Genomic DNA, 19272 nt, shown 5'->3' with positions numbered 1-19272 from the left:
TCTAAGGAACTGAACAGACTTTGCAGTGTATCTGCAATTTTAGCCTCAACAATGAAATTTATTCACCAAAACACTAATATTAGAAAGGACTCTAAATGATCCAAATTATCAGTTAACGTACATTTTATCGTTGACACTTAAAAAAATAAGTGAGAAAATAATATGGCTTCAAGAAATAAATATGCATTTCTGAGGGGCCGTGCATTATCTGCGGCTTTCCTCTAGTTTTGGCTCTAAAGACAGTCTCTCCCCAAGTTTCCTAATGAGTTCTGCTAGGTCTTCTGAGTTCTGTGATTTTTCTTCAAGGAGTTCATAACGGAGACTTGAGATGTCTTGCTTAATTTCCTTCAGCTCCCCTGTGAAGATGGAGAATAAAAAATTAACTATAAATAAGAAATAGAGTTAACGGTGAATTTGAAATGCAAACCCATGTTTTTAGGTTAGGATAAAGACAGTCCTAACCATATTCTGAATCTTTGTAAAGGAAACAGCTTGCCAATCAAAAAAAGATTACTATTTTCTGGACAAGAAAAGTAATTGCAGTAAAATTTTAGTTATCTGGAGACATGGAGAAGTATGGTAGCACCCCCTCCTTCCCCAGGCACCTCCACCAAGACCCCCTAAGATTACATACAGTGTATCATCTAGTCCATGCAGTCTTTGGATAAAGAGCCTGTTCCCAGCTGTTTTGTGCCTTTGATGGTTTTGGCCACAGCTAATATTGATTGTTACTTGACAAGATCTAGAATGACCTTGAAGACTGGTTAGCATCTAGGCCAGTACGGGAGTTTCTTGTGAGGAGCCAGAGTAAATGTCCTGGGAAGATTCACCAAACCTTTGGCTGCACCAATCTCTGGGCAGGGTCCCAGCAGGACAAAAGTGAGAGTGAAGCCAGCACAGCCACGAATTTGTTCTGCTTCCTGACAGCAGACATAGTATGGAGCTGCCTTCCGACCCTCCCGCCAGCGCAGTGAACTGTCCTCTCTCGTTGCATGGTGGACTGTGGCCTTATTCAGTGAGCCAGAGTAAACTCTCTCTTCCTCTGATCACTTTGTTGGGCATGTCATCTCAGTGGGAGAGGTACTAACAGAAAACTTATTCTTTATGGCCTCCAGAGGCTCATCCGCCTTGCTCAGCTCTCTCTCTCTCACCTCCACATCTCCACAGAGCCTCAGCTCACACAGCAAAGCTTTGTTCTTATGCTCAACTCACCTTCATTCACTTCGTCACTCTCCTTATCGATCTGAGCCTGCAATACGTATCTTTTAATGAGTCTCTTCATGATTTTCTAGACAAGACAAGAAGAAATCCACTTCAGAATTATGTTCATGCAAATCTCTCATTTGGGTTGGGATTCTGGTCTACCAGTCTTTGGAAGTGATGGCTATCAAAGCTCAGGTAAGTTATATCTCACAGGGACTATGCATCTCCATATTTTATTTTTCTTATGAAAGCAACTTTCACATTACTTGGGCTAATGACTCAAAAGTTAATTCTCAAAAGGAGGAAGACCATAGAGCAAACATTTAATTCTTTGTGTTTGTTCTTATATTATTTGAAAGTAAAGCACTGACTTCCTGTCAGATAGGTAAAAAATTTGAATTTGCGCAGAATTCTTTGAGAAAGTAAAGAATTAAACAATGTCCAGTTCCCTACCCTACCAAGAATTGTAGATACTTCTGCTTGTAGAACTGCTTTAAGAACCACCAGTTTCAATGAAATAAAGTTTCTCCGGTGTCTTGGCTTGTGTATAACTATAAATATATATTAAATATAAATTAATATGCAACAATTGTACAGAACATTGTTACAACAAAACTTACTACATAAAACCCAAATTAAAATTAATTAATACAGTTCTGTGCTAAAAACAATTTACATGAGGATATGGTTCGGTTTATAGATGCCATGTTTTTAACATAAAAATATAAAAAATATGTTTCAGAAGTGTTGCTTACAAAGAGAAACATTAGGTGTCCATCCATGGTGAGGGGTGTTTTTTTGTTTGTTTGTTTGTTTTTTGCTAAATTTTTATTTACTTATATAAAAGAATAATATCCACTGATACAGGAATATATGTCAGAGTGAAAGCACCCATTATAGAATTATTACACAACTTACAATTAATTTATCTGAATAACATGCCACACATGTTACAGAGCATTAACATATATAACATTGTATACATGCACATACATATACAAGCAGCAGATACACTACTCACAAGTAAGCCATCTTCATTTCACAGTGGGAAAATGTGAGGTAAAAATTTGCTCTGGTTTTATTTTTAAAGATTTTCATTTAAAATTATGTAAGTCGTGTGTATCTGTGGGCACATATATGCATAAGAATGTAGGTGTCCTTGAAGGTCAAAAGAGGGGAGTAGATACCCTGGAGCTGAAGTTATATGTTGTGGTAAACTGCCATGTGGTTGATAGGGACATGGGTCCTCTGTAAGGGCAGTATGTGCTCCTAAGTTGAGCCATTTCTCTAGCCCCTCTTTCTTGTTTTGTGAGTCTGGCCGTCTGCAAAGAACCCAGGCTTTAAGCTGTGTGGTTACCTATTTACATAGTCCTTGCTTGAAAAGACCAACATGTGATGAGAACTCTACATGCGCTTTGTAAATGGATGCAACCTTTGATGATGAAAATAGCCTGATATTTCATTTTCATTTCACAGAGGTTAGAGCTTGAATACCTGAACTTAACCAATAGCTAACTTTACATCTTGAAGTACTTTGTGCTTACCTGGTATTGTCTTGGAGGATTACTTAAGCTATTTAAACGAAAATCTTCTGAGCTCCTTGTACTTGAATGTTTGTTGTGTGGTAGCTACAAAGAGAATGAGAAATTCTAATTTAATTTATATTTGTAAGTAGTGTGTGAGAGATTATTAGTTACAAATGTGACTATTAGCACCACCTGATAGTCTGGTGCTCTCAGATGAGCATATCTGTATGTATAAGGCCATTTGTTATAATTCCATAGAACTCTGTCTTATAAGATAAAAAACTGGTCCTACAGTCTTCAGTCACTGCAGCCACCGGCGATTGTGTGGAGGCTTCAGACATGCTCCCAGTTCCTCCTAAAGATAATTGTTTTAGCCTTGCAGCAGGAAAGTGTGTGGTGCGAGGGAATCAGATGTTCTGGGAACTTTGTGGTGATGGTATCAACGTCAGTCAGCAGGTAAGAAGGCATCTGCTGCATGACCTCCAAACCTGCACCTGTCCCAGGTGCTCAGCAGAACACCAGGGGCCTTACCAAACAGAACTCGGAGGCTGTGGAAGCTTGAATGAGCCTGTTACAATTGGGGGATCTGTACAGTGTCCCCTCAGTTGGACTTGATGCTAAACTGCCACTGTGGCAGCGCGTTTAACGAAAGAAAATGAACTTTGGCAATACACAATAAATGCAACCAACCACACTTAAGTGCTAAGAGGTTGACTGAGGACTCTTCAAGGCAGTTTTTACAAGAAAAACTATTTTACTTACAAATAAACATGAGGGATTGAGCAAAACACAATACTTCTAAGTCTATATTATAAGGAAAAGTCAACTTCTAATGGAATAAAACTTTACCAACAGCCTGTGAAGTCATCCATGGTTTAGATTCCCTAGATTTCCTAATAACATTTTAGCAGCAAGCTTGGTTCCTAAGCTCTACATGTTGATAGCAGTCCCCTACCCCATTCAGCAACCCCAAATTATTCAAATCAAATTTATCCCTGTGAAGGGTTAATGAGAAAAATCACTTCAACAGTTCCTTAGCAGGCAGGTATTAACTCATACCGATCCATTTCTAGTTAGTTCCACTTTGAAGACATAAATTTGTTATTTCAGGACATAATATTATCATTTTCCAAAACATCAAAACAATGCAACAAATAGTTATTTGAAAATTGAGTCAGGCAAAGAAATGTGTAAGAGGAAATGTCCTCAATGTGCAAAGAAGCATTATTACCACTTGGTGGCACAAAATCCTGTTTTATCATCTGGCCCCGTGCTCAGCTGCCTAGCTGGCTCTAAGTCTAAGTACACCAGCAGGTTTGCTCTTTGGCTCATACAAGGGAATTCGATTGCCAGTATGAAGAATATTTATAATTTAGATATGTAGGCACAGTAAAGGCACAAATAACTGAGTGCAAGCTTTGTTTTTACTATCTGTACATATTCACTCTCTCCAGTTAAGAACAGAGCACAAACTGCGCTTAAAACTTGCTAACTACATTTTGTGTATTTTTTGGAAGATATTGGGATCAAATGCATGAGACTGCAAATGCTGCATAGGTGCTCTTCCATGAATTACACACCAAGTCCATTTCTGCATGCAGAGAGTTCTAGAAGTTTTCTTGACCTTGTAAGGATTGAATTACCAGCAGCCAGGAAAAAAATAAATGAAATAAAAAGGTGAAGGTAAGGTACTCAGGCTTCACCAAATGCAGATTGAGATGAACCGCCGTGTGCATTGCTAGTTTACCTCCTGTTATAGAACTAAGTAGATGTGGACTTGGATTTTAGCTACCACTTTCCTAGACTGGAATTTAGTTAAAGTATTTTACCTATCTGAGCTCAGAGACCTCAGGTGCAAAGTGAAGAAATAATATTGCAAAAGAAAAGCTGTGTAGATTCTGCAGCTTGGAATGGCAGGTGTTGCCAACCTCTGTTGTTGTTATTATGATTATACAGAGGCATACGTATGTACTATATGGTTTGAAGCCTGTTCTTAGACAGTTCTGATCTAGTTGATTTGCGGATAATCTGCAAACAGTGCTTTTGATTTATGTGCCCAAGTCTTTGACTAAGACATTTAGAGAATTATATAATATTATTCCCCCATAATCTCCTAAAGTTTTGCCTTTCCCTTCTTTTAAACAGGTTTTTACCACTCAGCCCTAGGTGACCTAAGACTCACTCTGTACCCCAGACTGGTCTTGAGCAACAATCCTCCTGCCTCTGCTACTTGAGTTTAGGAATAAAAAGCATGAGCTCCTATATCCAACTTACCCTGAGCTTAATGAATACATACATTTCCCGAACCCTCTGTAATATATTAATTCAAACGGGAACAATTAAGAGTTTTTACAAGGTCATGTAGAAAGACAGTCCAGCATTTCTTCTTCTTGTTTTTTTAGATGATTTTCTTTTCAGTAGCTCCTGCCCTATGTGGTGGCTAAAACTACAAGTTCTAGATATAAAACCAGTAAAACAAACAAACAAACAATATTCTCACTGAATCTAAGGCAGAGAAAACTATCCCAAAGACATGCAAACCACTGTGACATCAACAACCTGATGGTGACCTGTTTTGAAACAGTAGCAGAGCAGGAACTTAAAATATCACTCTTCATTAGGTAGTTTATGTGTGTGATGTTGAATGGCAGAGACTGATTTTTAATTACACTCTTCTTTGGCACTACGTGTCTGAAAAGCTACTACTATTCTCCATCAAAGCCAGTACTCACTCAAAATAAAACATGGTAGAAAATAATGAAAGGGTCTTCTCAGTTTTAAAAACATTTGTCTGGCTCACCCTATTGCTTTTATGGTATGCCCGGAGTAAATGAAGTGAGAGGCTTTCCAGAGCTAATTAAGGAGTATAACTTCCAAGCCGTCAGAGAGAGGTCTTGGATAAAACACTAACTGCGATCCTAGAGGCTGACTTTATGAAAAAGAAGGAGCCAAGCTATTGGATAATGAAGACTGAACTGTGGGTGTTTGAACCTGTATCTATAGAGAAAAGCATGTTCTTGGAGTAACCTCCCTCAGCAACACTGGGAAGAGGTTATTTTCAATATAAATGGCTGATTTAAAATTATTTTCTCAAATAAAATTATTTGAAACCAGAATCTCACATGGTAAGGAAAATAGGCAAAAGTCAAAGACAGTTCCAGAAGTTTGGGACAGACCCAGAATTACAGGTTATATCACATGCAAAATAATGGGCTTTCTTATGACTCATAGACGTGTGTCAGGTACTCTGTTCTCTTCCTCGTTACCCTCTCTCATTTTCACTCTCTCCCCTCAACACTGAGGGTTGGCTTGTCTATGAAAGAGGAAAAGGCACAGAGATTGCCTAGGAGAAAGCCAGCTCAATTCCAGTGTGTAGATTTCACAGGGGGTGGGGGAGAGGTGACTGATGTTCCATGTGATACAGACTACCTGGGACCTAAAGAATACAACCATAGCAAGAGAGTGACAAGATCTCAAAGGTTCTACAGCTAGAGGCTGCCAGGTGATAGCCAAATTACCACTCTTTCTTGAAGAAAGACATGAATGCCACATGTACAACCACGTAAAAAGGTCTTATTTTCAAATTGACAACAGAATCAATCTCACCCCAAACTCCACAACTGGATCAACTAAAACATCACCTGTGCTGCCTAGATATTCACACCCTCTTCTTGACCTGAGGACTGGTTACCATGCCATGGCCAGTATGACCTCTTTGGGAAAAAGGAATGCGAACTCACTAACACAAACATGGCAAGTCTACATCCCACAACATGCCTTGCTTAAGAGTTTATCTTGCCTCCTTTGGTCTTCCTTTGAGATTGTAGTTACTACCGTAACCAACCAACTTGAGAGGTTCATGCAATTTGTGTAAATTCTTAGCAGGAGTGTAATGGAAAAATGAATATAAGAGAGAGAGAGAGAGAGAGAGAGAGAGAGAGAGAGAGAGAGAGAGAGAGAGAGAGAGAGACAGAGCACTGTCAAGTACACACAACAGATGCTAATGCTGGTGCCATTCCTCGATTAACATACGCTGGCTTCCAAGAGGCGTAATGATTCTCCATTATCATTACTGGTTTTCTACTTACTAATTCATTTATTTGCAATTATTTTTCCAGACACACCCATTACATGATTGAGCTGGACTCATTCTATTTACTGTTCAAACCCTTTCTCTAGGACTTTAGGTTTGGTCTCAGTTCTGTCTCCCCATAACAAAAATAATAAGTACCTACGCTATTCCACTCCGTCTCAGATACTGCCATCAGCACTCTATCTGCCTTAACTGAGCTGAGTTCAAAATGCCTCTAGAGTGGTAGTGTTTGCTGCCAACATTCTACACATGAAGAAGAAGTCATTCTGTAATGTTTCTGGCATAACTCTTACAGCCATGTACTATCCTAAGGAAATCCTTTGTAAATATTCAAATGTGCTCTGTGTTTTCAATGTGTTCTTGCCATAACATTAGCACAAGCCCAGGAGCAGGAAGCTTCTGCTGTAAACAGATAGTAAATACTTCTGAGTTGTGAACTACATACTATTCTGCCAAATTCTTCCCTTGTTTTTTTCTATAATTTCTTAAAATGTAAACACACACACACACACACACACACACACACACACCATCACACACACACACCATCACACACATGCACACATTCCTTGCAAGCCACACAACTACTCCGCACAGAGAAAGTGGACCTTGGGGAGCTCTTGAAAACATGATTTCACTCTATGTGTCCCCTATCTGTACCACTTGAAAATGCCCGGTTCCTTGGCCAGAAGATAAACAACATTCTAATAGCAAAACTCTGCCAATTCCCCACAACCCTGATGGCGACTTCCCTGAGGGCTGAAGGTTACTTTCACCTCACCTTCTACCACCTCACTCGCAGCCCCCTGTTGCAGACTAAAGCCTCAGGCCACGTGTGTCCGTGTGTCCCTGGGTGTGTCATAGCCATGCCTCCTTCCTACTACCCTTTCTGCTTGGGATCCTGTTCCATGTAACTTCTTCCAGATAAAATTTCTAACCAGAGTAGGGCTTCTGTTTCTAGGTACTCTTAATCTAGAGCTGCCCATTAGGTTCTGGTTCAAAGTGGGAAATGACCACTCTGGAAATCAGTCTGGCTGTTCCTCAGAAAATTGGACATAGTATTACCTGAGGACCCAGTTATTTTACTTCTGGGTATATTCCCCAAAGATGCTTTAACATATAATAAGGACACATGCTCCACCATGTTCATAGCTGCCTTATTTATAATAACCAGAAGCTAGAAAGAACCCAGATGTCCTTTAGTAGATGAATGGATACAGAAACTGTGGTACATTTACACAATGGAGTACTACTCAGCTATTAGAAACAGTGACTTTGTGAAATTCCTAAGAAAATGGATACATCTAGAGATTATCATCCTGAGTGAGGTCACTGATAATTGGATACTAGCCCCAGAAAGTTTTGAATACACAAGAAACAACTCACAGACCTTAATGAAGCTCAAAAAAGGGGAGGGGGCAAAAAGTGGAATCCTCAGTCCTTCTTAGAAAAAAAAATAAGTGAATAGCACCTTCTAAGAGTAGAATAAACCTAGACCTGAAATCATCAGTAATTCAAGAGCTACGAATAGCCTTGTGGCAATTCTTGGTATTTAAAAATCATTATGTTTAATCTTTACACACCAAGAAAACTTTGACTATTTCCATGTTACATTTTGTTTTACATGTACTTTATGCTCATTGTAACTAATAAGATTTCAATGCATACTATCAAACCTTTAAAAAAATCAAGTACTAACAAAAAATAGTTTAATGCAAAAATGCTTTTAAAAATCTGTACATGTATCTCTATTTTTTAAAAAAATAAAGTTTAAAAACAAAACAAAACAGAATAAAAAGGGGAAAAGTGGAAAATGGTTGACAGACTCGAGGCTGAGGTGGGAAGACAGGTAGCTGGGAGACTGCGCATAGTGGTCACACAGACTCTGAGAATACCCGTGCTTTGGTGTGGGACAGAAAAATATTCAGTTAAAAGCAGTCAACAGTGGCCTCCCTCTTGGTTTTTGCTTGCCTTGGAGCAGCTGGTAGCCAACCAGAATAACAGAGGTGGTGTACAGATGCTTTGGGAATTCACCTAGCTAACCATGATTCTTGGTACACATTTCTCTTTCTTACCTTAACAGGGAGCAAAATGACGGGAGGTAAAGCTGTCATGTTCTGTCCATGACAAGAAAACTCCAAGAGAATCACAGCCACTCACTGTTAATAAGCCCCACATGCTCTCTCACTGGGGCAGGTTAGACAAGAGGAGAAAAATGAATACAACCGTCTGACTTCCCCGTCAAAATTTGGAATTTTATTATGTACAAGTGAACACAGAGCCTTCCTGACAAATTGCTCTCTGGATTTGCTTAGTTGAGTTTCTCTTTAGTGTCTGTTGGAACCCTACGACCTATGACTAACAAGGAAGAGAGTAAACACCCTCATCACTGAGGATTTGCTGTCTTTAATTAAGGAGGCTGGCGTATCTCAAGATACCTAGCTCATTATGAACTGTACTGGCCACAGCATCTGTTGAATCCTCACAGTACCTCTGGAAACAGCTTCTTGCTGCCTGACAGACATCAATACCTGTGTGCCCTTCACTTGATTCTGAGCAGTTAACACCACCTAATCCAGAGCCTTCTTCCTAGCATTAGCCTGACATACCACTACTCATCAGTCCCGCAGATCTGAGGTTAACAGGTTGTTTACACAAACACTAATTTCCTTTTGCAAAAGAACACTGATGCATCTTCACGTCTCAATTATAAAATCCTTAAAAGTTGCCATGGTATCTGTTAATAATATTAATGTGGCTGTTATCTATTTCCCTTCCTTTTTAAAGGTGCATTGGTGTTTTGCCTGCATACATGCCTGTGCATATCTAGTGTCTGTAGGGTCCAGAAGAAGACATTGGATTCCCTGGGACTGGTGTTACAAAAGGTTATGTACCACAATGTATGTGTGTAGATTTAAATCTGGCTTCCCGGAGAAGCAGCCTAAGCTCTTAACCACTAAGCCATCTCTAACTGCTGGTACCCATCCCTTAACCATTTTTCCAAACACTGGTGTGGATTCCTAGTTTCAAGTATTAACTTACCTGATTTTTGTCAAGTGAAAAGTTTGAAAGGTCTTCATGACTTCCCAAAATTCCAAATTTCTTTTCTTCATTTCTCTTTAAAAGATGGACATTTAAGTGAGTCCAGTAACATAGCCAATTTTTATTCTTCAATCCATATCCCAAATTCTACCTGCTCTAATTTATCAGCATGTTTTAGTGACAGAAATACATTCTTTTGGAGTCTTCCCTTTGACAAGTCCTTGCACATTTATTTAAACACTATTTTCTCCTGTTACAATTCTTATCAAATCTGACAACTCTATATTTAATTACATTGAGTAGATGATTTTTTTCTAATAACTCACTGACTAAATCAGATATCTGGAGGAAGGCCATAGACGCATGTTTCCCCCAAATTTCTAGCACAATTATTTAGAAACTTAAGACTGCTCTTTATATTGATTTGGTTTAATTTCTGCAATGCAGATATAAGGAAATCTGAACCCAGGGAGCTTGTCCCTGACTCAGAGACCTACAGAGCTTGAACAACTATTGAAAAGTGTTTTCCTTCCAGCCAATGAAAGCCAGTGACAGACTCAACATTACAAGAACCTTTAAATTGTTCTATTCAATTGACCACCCAGTCTAGGGAGAAACTTCTCTGAGTTCCTAATTTCAGACACTCAATTTTTTCTGATTGGCAGCAGTTATAGGGCCACCCTACTTCCAAAGATTATCTCCCACTGTGCTGGGTAGATCTTATCATTATGAGTTTGTTCTTTATAAAATTCAAATCAAACTATTTATAACTTTTGCTCATTGCCTTACTTCTCAATTTTGAAGAGACAAAAAGATGCCTATAATCTCTAACCAAAATGAATATTCTAAAAAGATTCTTGTTCCTTTCAAATTCTTTTTTTGAGAAGAAACTGACAGCTACGTTAATTATTCACATACACTTTATGCAAAGCTGCCCCCACCCCGACCCACCTTTCCTGGAGGTAGCTGGAAACTTAACAATGATCCTTGGTATGCTACTCAACAGCCACAAAGGAGCCTTGTACAGGGCACATATAGCACTGCATATGTGTTTGAAAGGCTTTCAGGACTATTGACCTCAAAAACTCATATGTGTTTATAAACACTACACAAGATATCAAGTGTACACTGCTTGACTTCTACCGCATAATTCAAACACTGCTCTTGATCTGTTTGTTCTTGAGATCACCTTGCCTGCTGGGATTCTTATTTCTAGTCCGTAATATTAGACCTACCTTCAAGCACCTTGCTGTAGACACTGATCTCCCACATTGTGTGTGAGCAGTAAGTCCTGAACTTCGCAATGCAGATGTTATGTCAGAGGCAGTCCAGTTCCCATCCGCTGTTTATAACTACTGCCATTTCACTAACCGGGAAGTGAGGAATTTGGGCATCAAGAGCACAACAAGGCTCCAAATGCTCTCACTTTTAGTATCTATCAGACAATGCATTGATTTAGTTACATTTTATGAATTTTTCTTACACTCTTTTTAGGTAGGAATTTTCCAGTGTGTTCTTGTTGTCAATAGACCAAGGAGCATCTTATAGGTAGTTACGAGCAGTGAGCATGGAGGAGCAGCATTCATTCATGGACAGTTTCTTTAAAAGGGTGAGCTCAGTGGTTACTGTGATGAGAGCAATTATGATCATAGAAATTGTTGATCAAGCCAATTACCTTGTTCATCTCTGCATCTTCTTGGAAGCCTTTTTTATGACCTTGGATGAGCTCAGACATCCATTTCTTAAATTTCAATAGGAGATAAAGCAGGGACTTTGGACTTGGCACAAGATTGAAGGGGACAGGAAGTGTTCTTCCCTCCTCAAAGTAGGAAAACCACAATTTGGCCCTTGCAAACTTCCATTCCACATCAGCATCATCCTGTACAAACAGATGTGATTGTTCAGCAGGGAAACAGAATTATCAAGTTCTTGTAACACCACATGGCTAGAGAGAAGAGGCAAAGGCTACAAAGGACTTAAGATTCCCTAATCTGAGAGCTCTGTGGTACACTGATGCCATGCTTGCAGGACTACTTTTTTTCTTTTTTGGTGGTATTGCTTTGAGATGAAGTCTTACTGTAGACCCAAGCATGTCTGAAATTCATATTATTCTATCTGCCTCAGTCTTACAAATGTTAAGGTTTCAGGCTTGGGCCACAACACCTGGCTGTTGGTAATAACTGTTTATTAAAATAAGAATTTGCTACTAGGCACAGTGGCACATGGATTCAGAGGTAGACGGGAGAACCAGGAACTCAGAATTATTCTCTGCTATGCAATAAGTTCTAGGCTATCTTGAATTTCAAGAAATTATATCTCAAAAAAAAAAAAAAAAAAAAATAGAAGACCAAAACACCACAAAATTGTTTACCTTGTATAAATATTTTAAATTTTAAAACAGTGATGCATTAGACATGTCTACCCCTTGGACTTTGCTCACACAGCATATCCCATCAATACTGTATTTAAGAGCAAAATTAAACTCTTCAGCATTCCTTGACCAACACTGACCAAACAAGCATGAAGCATGGAGAAATAAGAAGGAAGGCAGAATCTGCTGCATTCCACTGATTACTGATTCTTACACTACTTGGAAGATGTAAGCATGGACAATGTGATCACATAGATTTCATACCTCAATTTCCTGGAATGAGCTGTTGATCATCGCAATTAACATATTTAGCAAAACAATGACCATTGTGACATTATAGACGCCATACAGAACATAGCCGATGTTCTCAATGAACTTGTGATTGTAGTTGATGACCACCGACTTCACTTCAGAAAGACCAAATATAGCCCAGAACAGAGTCTTAAAACTTTCCTCAACTCTGGGGGAATCAAATAAGAGAAAGAAGAATATGAGAAAAGATATGAATACATAATAATAGCACCATCATAAATCAGTTGCTTCTATATTCTTGCAAACAACTAGATACTTAAGAGAAATCACAGTATTCACATTGGATAGATGGTAAAGTCTGTGAGATAACTTCACAACTGACAGACATTTATATTCGCTGGATTTGGCAAAGTTAAACAAATTGGATTAAAAATACAACTTGTTAGAGTGATTGTAGTTTCTGCTTCATTTGTGCTTTCATTCATACAAAATAAATAGAAAATAAATTATGTCAGGAAATGTTACAATATCCAATGGTACCAAAATTCCTGGGATGACCTAGGAATAATTGTCTTGCTGTAGATGCAATTGTTTGTCCAAGGTTAAGCCCATGTTTTTAACCAAGCTGGTTTAATTTTCCCTTTAAAAATGCACTTCAAAAGAATATGAAAAACAGTAGTTTTTCCTGAGACGCCATGTGCAGTGTGATACGGAGGCTCTGGCGTTTAAGCACCCATTGCAGCACAGTATTTTCAGTTGTGTGTGTGGTGATAGGTTCTAGAAAACGAAAGTAGGAGAGCAGCTGTCCTCATACCTAGTGTCTGGAGTCCCTATTACAGAGAAAGGCTCAGGATTCAGGGCAGTGGATGCCACGTAGTAAACATTGTCAGCACGTATGCAACATTGTTTAGCTTTAGTGAGCTTTGGTTTCTTCTTTTTGTGGACTGAAGATAATAAAGGCATGCATGGGAGATATTGTCATCTAATATGACTCTAAAACATTATTATCATTGTTTTAGGTTCCTATATGCTAGTTTTCTTGCAATCCACTTTAACATCACATCTTGCTGATTTTGTCCTCACATCACACTGAGAGAGGAAGATTGATTGCATCGAAGTGTAGACCTGCAAGTATAAATGCTATTGGTCTAATCCTCTGCTAATCCTCTAATCTACAGCTTCTAACATCAGGACACTTAGTACCACATACGTTGTGAAGGCTTCATTCTGTTTTGCACCAATGTAATAGGAGTAGAGGTTGAACATTCCAATCATAAAGGCTACAAACACCATGATGAATATGACCATAAATTTGAAGATATCTTTCACTGTTCTTCCAAGTGAAATCTGCAGAGGTCCAAAGCTTTCATTTGCTGGTAAAATGTAAGCTATTCTGGAGAAACTTAAAACCACAGCGATTGCATAAAGACCTTCAGAGATGATTTGAGGATCAGTAGGGTCCCACTTTATCCTGGCTAAAGAAAAAAAAATTAGAGACAAAGATTATGGCAAGTTTCCTTGGGTTATTTGTTTAGGTAAATACTTTTCTGAGGAAATAAATGTACAACCACATTTCCAGAGTAAATGTTTGAACTCTGAAGAACTTCAAGTGTCTGTATATTTTGACTTGATTGGGGTGATTTGTTATGAATTCTCACTATGGCTTAGACCAGTTGAGCAAGTGACACTATTGATTCTATTGATAGCTACATCTGTCACTTACTCAGTTGAAGCATTCATCATCTTAAACTGTAGCTACAAAATAATGTTATTTGAGATTTATCCTTTTTATTATTTAAACTTACTAGAAATACTTTTTATTGGTCAGTAAAAACAAATCTATTTTGACAAAAATAATCTATAATTCATTAATAGTTTCTTCTGGTATTATTACATCAGGCCACCAAAACCCACTTAAGGGACCATTATGAAGAAAAATGCAGCACAGTATGTAAGAAGCAATATATATATTTATAAGAAGCAAATATATATAATTATAAATTTGCATTTCCTTATTTGCAGAGAATTAGAATTGGAAAAGGATAACACAGGACTTATGAATATGTTTTTGTAGTGTTTGAATATTCCCTATAAATAGATTTTTTAAATATAGCTTAGAAACTCCTTAAATTAAAAACTTAGAATTGAAATAGGTACTAAGAATTCATAATGGAGATGCCTTAGTGATATAGACATTAAACACACAAAGGTGCCATTTGAATGTTAATAGACTTCTCACTAGAGAGTTTCAATAAATATTCAAAAGGACTATATTTCCCTCAAGCCAAGTTTCTATGGGAGGGATGATTTTCCTTTGGCAAATATTAAACTTTATATCCATTCCTTAGTCACCTTTCTCCAGGGGAGAAGAATATCTCACCTGGCTTGTTAATCAGGGATGGGACTTGCATTGACTTCTTTAGTCTCATGGTCAACCATTTATTGCAGTCACCCTGCCACCCCTCACTGAGACATTAGCTGTCCACTGCTGTCTGAAAATTGGATGATATTTGTGGAAATTTCTGCTACTCAGTTTTGGTGATCTGTTTGGTTCAGACTTATGAAATCTACCCTTTGGTCAGGTTTAGGAATGATTATTAGAACTCAACTCCATAGTCATTTAATCTCTCATCGTATTCAATGCCTGGTTGGAAACAGTGACATTACTATTGACTGAAAGCCCTTGTGGAGACTTCAAAGACTTTTGGTTTGAAAGAGTTTATATGTCTTGACAGGAAAATAGGTTCAAATATAAACTTTTAAAAATCATGTGTATGTGGGTTCAATGTCACATATTTTGACATGTCATACTGATTAAGTTAATATAATTAAAATATCAATCACTTCACATACTTTTTCTGTGTGGTAAGAACATGGTGTACTCCCATGACAACACACATATAAGTAACATCATGAGAATTTTTTTGTCCATACCAGTCTTGTTTCACATAACATGGTATTCATCATGGCTTTGCAAAAAATTATCTTCTTTCTTATTTAAATTCAAGTATCATTTCATCATGTATACATAGTTCAAATATGAACTTTTCTATTTCAAAATTTCACAATTGTTAAACATGTTTGATTAGACAAATGCCTATTGAACACCTGCCGTCAACATGTGATCCTGTCAAATGCTCCAACAAAACCTGCACTAAGAAGCCATATTTGGCCAGGTGTGGTGGTCCTGATCTTTGACTATGACACTTGGGAGGCATAAGTAGATGGACCTTTGTGCGTTCAAAGCCAACATGGCTTACAAAGTGAGTTTTAGGGCACAGCCAGTACTATACAGAGAAACTCTATCTGAAAAAAAAAAGAGAGAGAGAGAGAGAGAGAGAGAGAGAGAGAGAGAGAGAGAGAGAGAGAGAGAGAAGAAGAAGAAGGAGGAGGAGGAGGAGGAGGAGGAGGAGAAGGAGGAGGAAAAGAAGAAAGAGGAGGAGGAGAAGAAAAAATAGAAAAAAAGCCATATCTTTTTTATCCACAGTTACTAACGACTCAAAGCTGTTTTTACAAAAGTACTAAAAATGGACTTGCTTGGGTCTATGCAGTAGGTGAACAGTCAAGGGAGTTTAATCAATGAGATACTGAGATGTATGAGGGGTGCCCACTGTGAGATCTCTGCTTTCTTACACCATTATAGACAGAGATACAGCCAAAAGAAGATTTTAATAGAGGCTTTAGGAAGAAGGGGATGCTTTCATGACATGGAAGACATGATTGGTCAAATACCTATTGTAGTTCTTTTTGGATCACTGTCTAATGTGGACCATATATCTTAATAGACTAGGAAAAAATATGGAGTAGAGATAGGGCTCCATGCTTAAGAATGCTTGCTTCTTTTGTAAAGGACACAAATTCAGTTCCCATAAGTCCCATCTAACAGCTCATAGCCCCCTGTAACTCTAGCTTCAGTATATCTAACAACTTCTGGACTCTTTATGAACTTGGTTTTACATGGGAAACACATGTAGAGACTCATAAATAAAAATAAAATATAACGATGCATAGATATAAGCTATGAGATAGTAATTTTCAGTTGATTGTATAGCTATCTAATTGAGATAATGGGAGATGATTAATAAAGGTTTCCAATCAGAAGGTAAACAAAAAGGAGAGGCAGAAAGCACAATTCTTCAGATACTGATGCTATTTGTCAAATACAAATGCCATCAATAAACAAATTTATGTGAAGTGGAGAAAAACTACTAATATTTATGTCTTTTTCACAAGTTGATTTTCATTAGTTTAATCAGTATTATGAACTCACCCAGATTGTAGTATTTGACGTTGTCACCCAGTGAGACTTTTGTCAAGTCCTTTAAAGTGTCATTTGCATCGATGATGCTCTGAGCTTTGGATGCATGCCAGAATGCCATAAATCTTGCAATGAATGATGCTGCAAAGATTGCCAGCATCCCAAAGTCAAGCATATTCCACAACTCAAATAAGTATTCTTTGGGGCCTTGAGTCCAGATTTCTTTGCATTCAGCCCATATCATGCCTGCATCAGTAAAGGGTTAATATAACAGATCAATTTCGGTCTGACTTTAGCTCTTCCACAAAGAAAAGCCATTGGAAAAGTCTCACTGGCTATTCAGATCCTGTAAATTTTCCCCATCCTTCCTTTCCCACCCGAAAAACCACAGCCCAACAACATCACAGAGCTCTCAGAAAGCAACCAAGTGATCAAGAATCTCAAGTGAAGTTGTCTTTTATTTCTAGCAATGGAAAAAATAATTAAGATGTTCATTATGATAAATCAAACACAACATACCCACACAACCCAAACACAACATACCCACATATTTAAAATGGAAATGCTCACAGTTTCACAACAAAGTTATGCAGACATTGGATATGATATCATATAAATTACTGTGAGTTACAGGAATAACACGCTAACTTATAAATACAGAACCTTTGTTGACCATGAGCCTCATCTACTGTCTACTGAAAACAACTTCCACTCTTCCAACTGTGTACCACTCCCGGCCAGACAGAGGAACACGTAAAGTCCTCTGATGGGGCCTTTGGCTCAAATATTAATGACCTTGCCATATTTCTCTTAGTGTGAATGAAAGTTCAAACACATCTAACAAAAGATGGTTTACCCTCTTCTCCAACACTTAGGGCTTAGCATGCAACTGGTTTAGCAGCCCCTGCCTGACTCCCTCCCCACTGTTTTCCTCAGAAAAAGTTCTTCATAATAAAGTTGCACTTCTTTCTATCTCCGTATTGGTTACTTAGTATTTCTATATGTATCTTGGGGACCAGAACACATACCATAAATTTAAAATTTTTAAATGGCATGCAGCTTGTGAACACATTTTAAATGAGCATCTTGGAAGACTAAAAGAAATGAAAGAAGCGTCAGTACCGGTGCACTTCTAGGAGCTGACTGCTGGGATGGACTTACTAACAACACGTCATGGTTTGTCAAAGATTTAATGCAGTCTTTAGGAGTACTGGTTGCGAGATTTTGCTTCTCCACTAAATCCAGGAATGCAGCTCACAAAATGAGGATGCAAATTGACCTGCTTTGCAAGACAATGTAGAAGTAAAAGCCATCAGGAAGTGCTGGCTTTTGTGAAGAAACTATAGCACTTTGTCCTTCCTTCTTTGATTTACTCAGAATATTCACATATCCTCTTTCTTAACTTGAAGAATACTCAGTTAAAAAGAAGTTAAAAATGCCTTCTGCTCTGTTATCCCATTCCCTCTTAGAGCCCTCCTCATTTCACCCCAAGTTCAAGCCTTGCTCCACCGGTAACTGCTGACTGAAGTGGGGTGCTCTCCTAACCTTCAGGAACCCCACCCCAGTTCTCACAGTCACCTCATGTGTATCACAGAACACACCACTCTGATGCCTGAGGAGCCTGTGGAGATGAGGAAAGTGTCATGGCCTATGCTCCAAGAACACATCGTCTGCTTTTCTCAGTGTAGCACAAAGAATCAAAGAATGTGATCTTACCGGCAAGGCCATTTCCCTGCCCCTGTCAGGAGATTTCAGGTTAAGGGAGCATTGGTATTGACTTTCTATGAACTCCTACAAATTTGTAACGAGAAATAGTGCAAGACTCATATTCACAGCAAAGCAGTGAACAGGATGGAAAACCTAAAAACATCTAAGTTCTTGGTGTGATCTTCATGTGTCTCCCAACCTCAGCAACGACTAAAGTGACAGGAGGACTGCAAAGTCTGCAATCACAGGAACCAACAGACCTCCATAAAACTCAAACAATCGCCATTCTTAAAGCTTTCCTTCTTCCTCATATCTTTCCACCAGCTTTTCCATAGTATAAATATTATATAAATTTATATAAATATAAATCTTGCTGTAGCTGACAGACCACCGTGAGTATTCAGAGGTATCAGCTTAAAGGATGTATGTCCATCTTCACCTCTGAGCTGTTGGTTTAGAAACTGCCCACACCTAGTATGGCTTCTTCCCTATGCCAGACAGTTCTCCGTAGAGACCTCACTGCTTGACCAGCACTGGGTGAGGGAGGGGCTTAACTACTGCTGAGGGAGACTCTGCTCTGCTGCCACACTGTGAGGACTTCAAAGAGAATACGCTGGCTCTGTTTCTGCTCGGAGAGCCTGACAAGTCAGCTCCCTTTACACTTGAATATCTCTAAAGAGCTTCTCTAGCAGAGTCATGTTGATCTGTGAAACTGAGCAGGCTTGGGCTTCAACGTACCCTGCTTGGCCCTCCTTCCAGGCATAGTTCATCTTCTTTCTTTCTCTCTAAATGAGACCCTCGCCACCAATGGAATAAAGCT

General features: G+C 38.6%; 1 protein-coding gene across 3 annotated transcripts in view; it reads right to left on the bottom strand.

The window, feature by feature from the left end:
- Positions 1-204: 204 nt before the first annotated feature.
- Positions 205-19272, bottom strand: part of TRPC6 (transient receptor potential cation channel subfamily C member 6) — a gene marked incomplete at both ends in the record, with an annotated part of 104441 nt that continues 85373 nt past the window's right edge. The window contains 8 exons of one of the 3 annotated variants that reach the window (XM_080930623.1): positions 205-356; positions 1213-1288; positions 2748-2831; positions 9865-9939; positions 11540-11743; positions 12500-12695; positions 13698-13962; positions 16758-16991. In XM_080930623.1, the coding sequence (XP_080786749.1) occupies positions 205-356; positions 1213-1288; positions 2748-2831; positions 9865-9939; positions 11540-11743; positions 12500-12695; positions 13698-13962; positions 16758-16991 (1286 nt within the window). The remainder of the gene's footprint in view (positions 357-1212; positions 1289-2747; positions 2832-9864; positions 9940-11539; positions 11744-12499; positions 12696-13697; positions 13963-16757; positions 16992-19272) is intronic. The other 2 variants (XM_080930624.1, XM_080930625.1) reach the window with 2 other exon arrangements.

The sequence above is a fragment of the Micromys minutus genome (assembly GCF_963924665.1).
Source record: "Micromys minutus genome assembly, chromosome: 16".
NCBI lineage: Eukaryota > Metazoa > Chordata > Mammalia > Rodentia > Muridae > Micromys > Micromys minutus.
The sequence above is the reverse complement of the archived record's forward strand: the minus strand, read 5'-3'. Positions and strand labels throughout refer to the sequence as shown.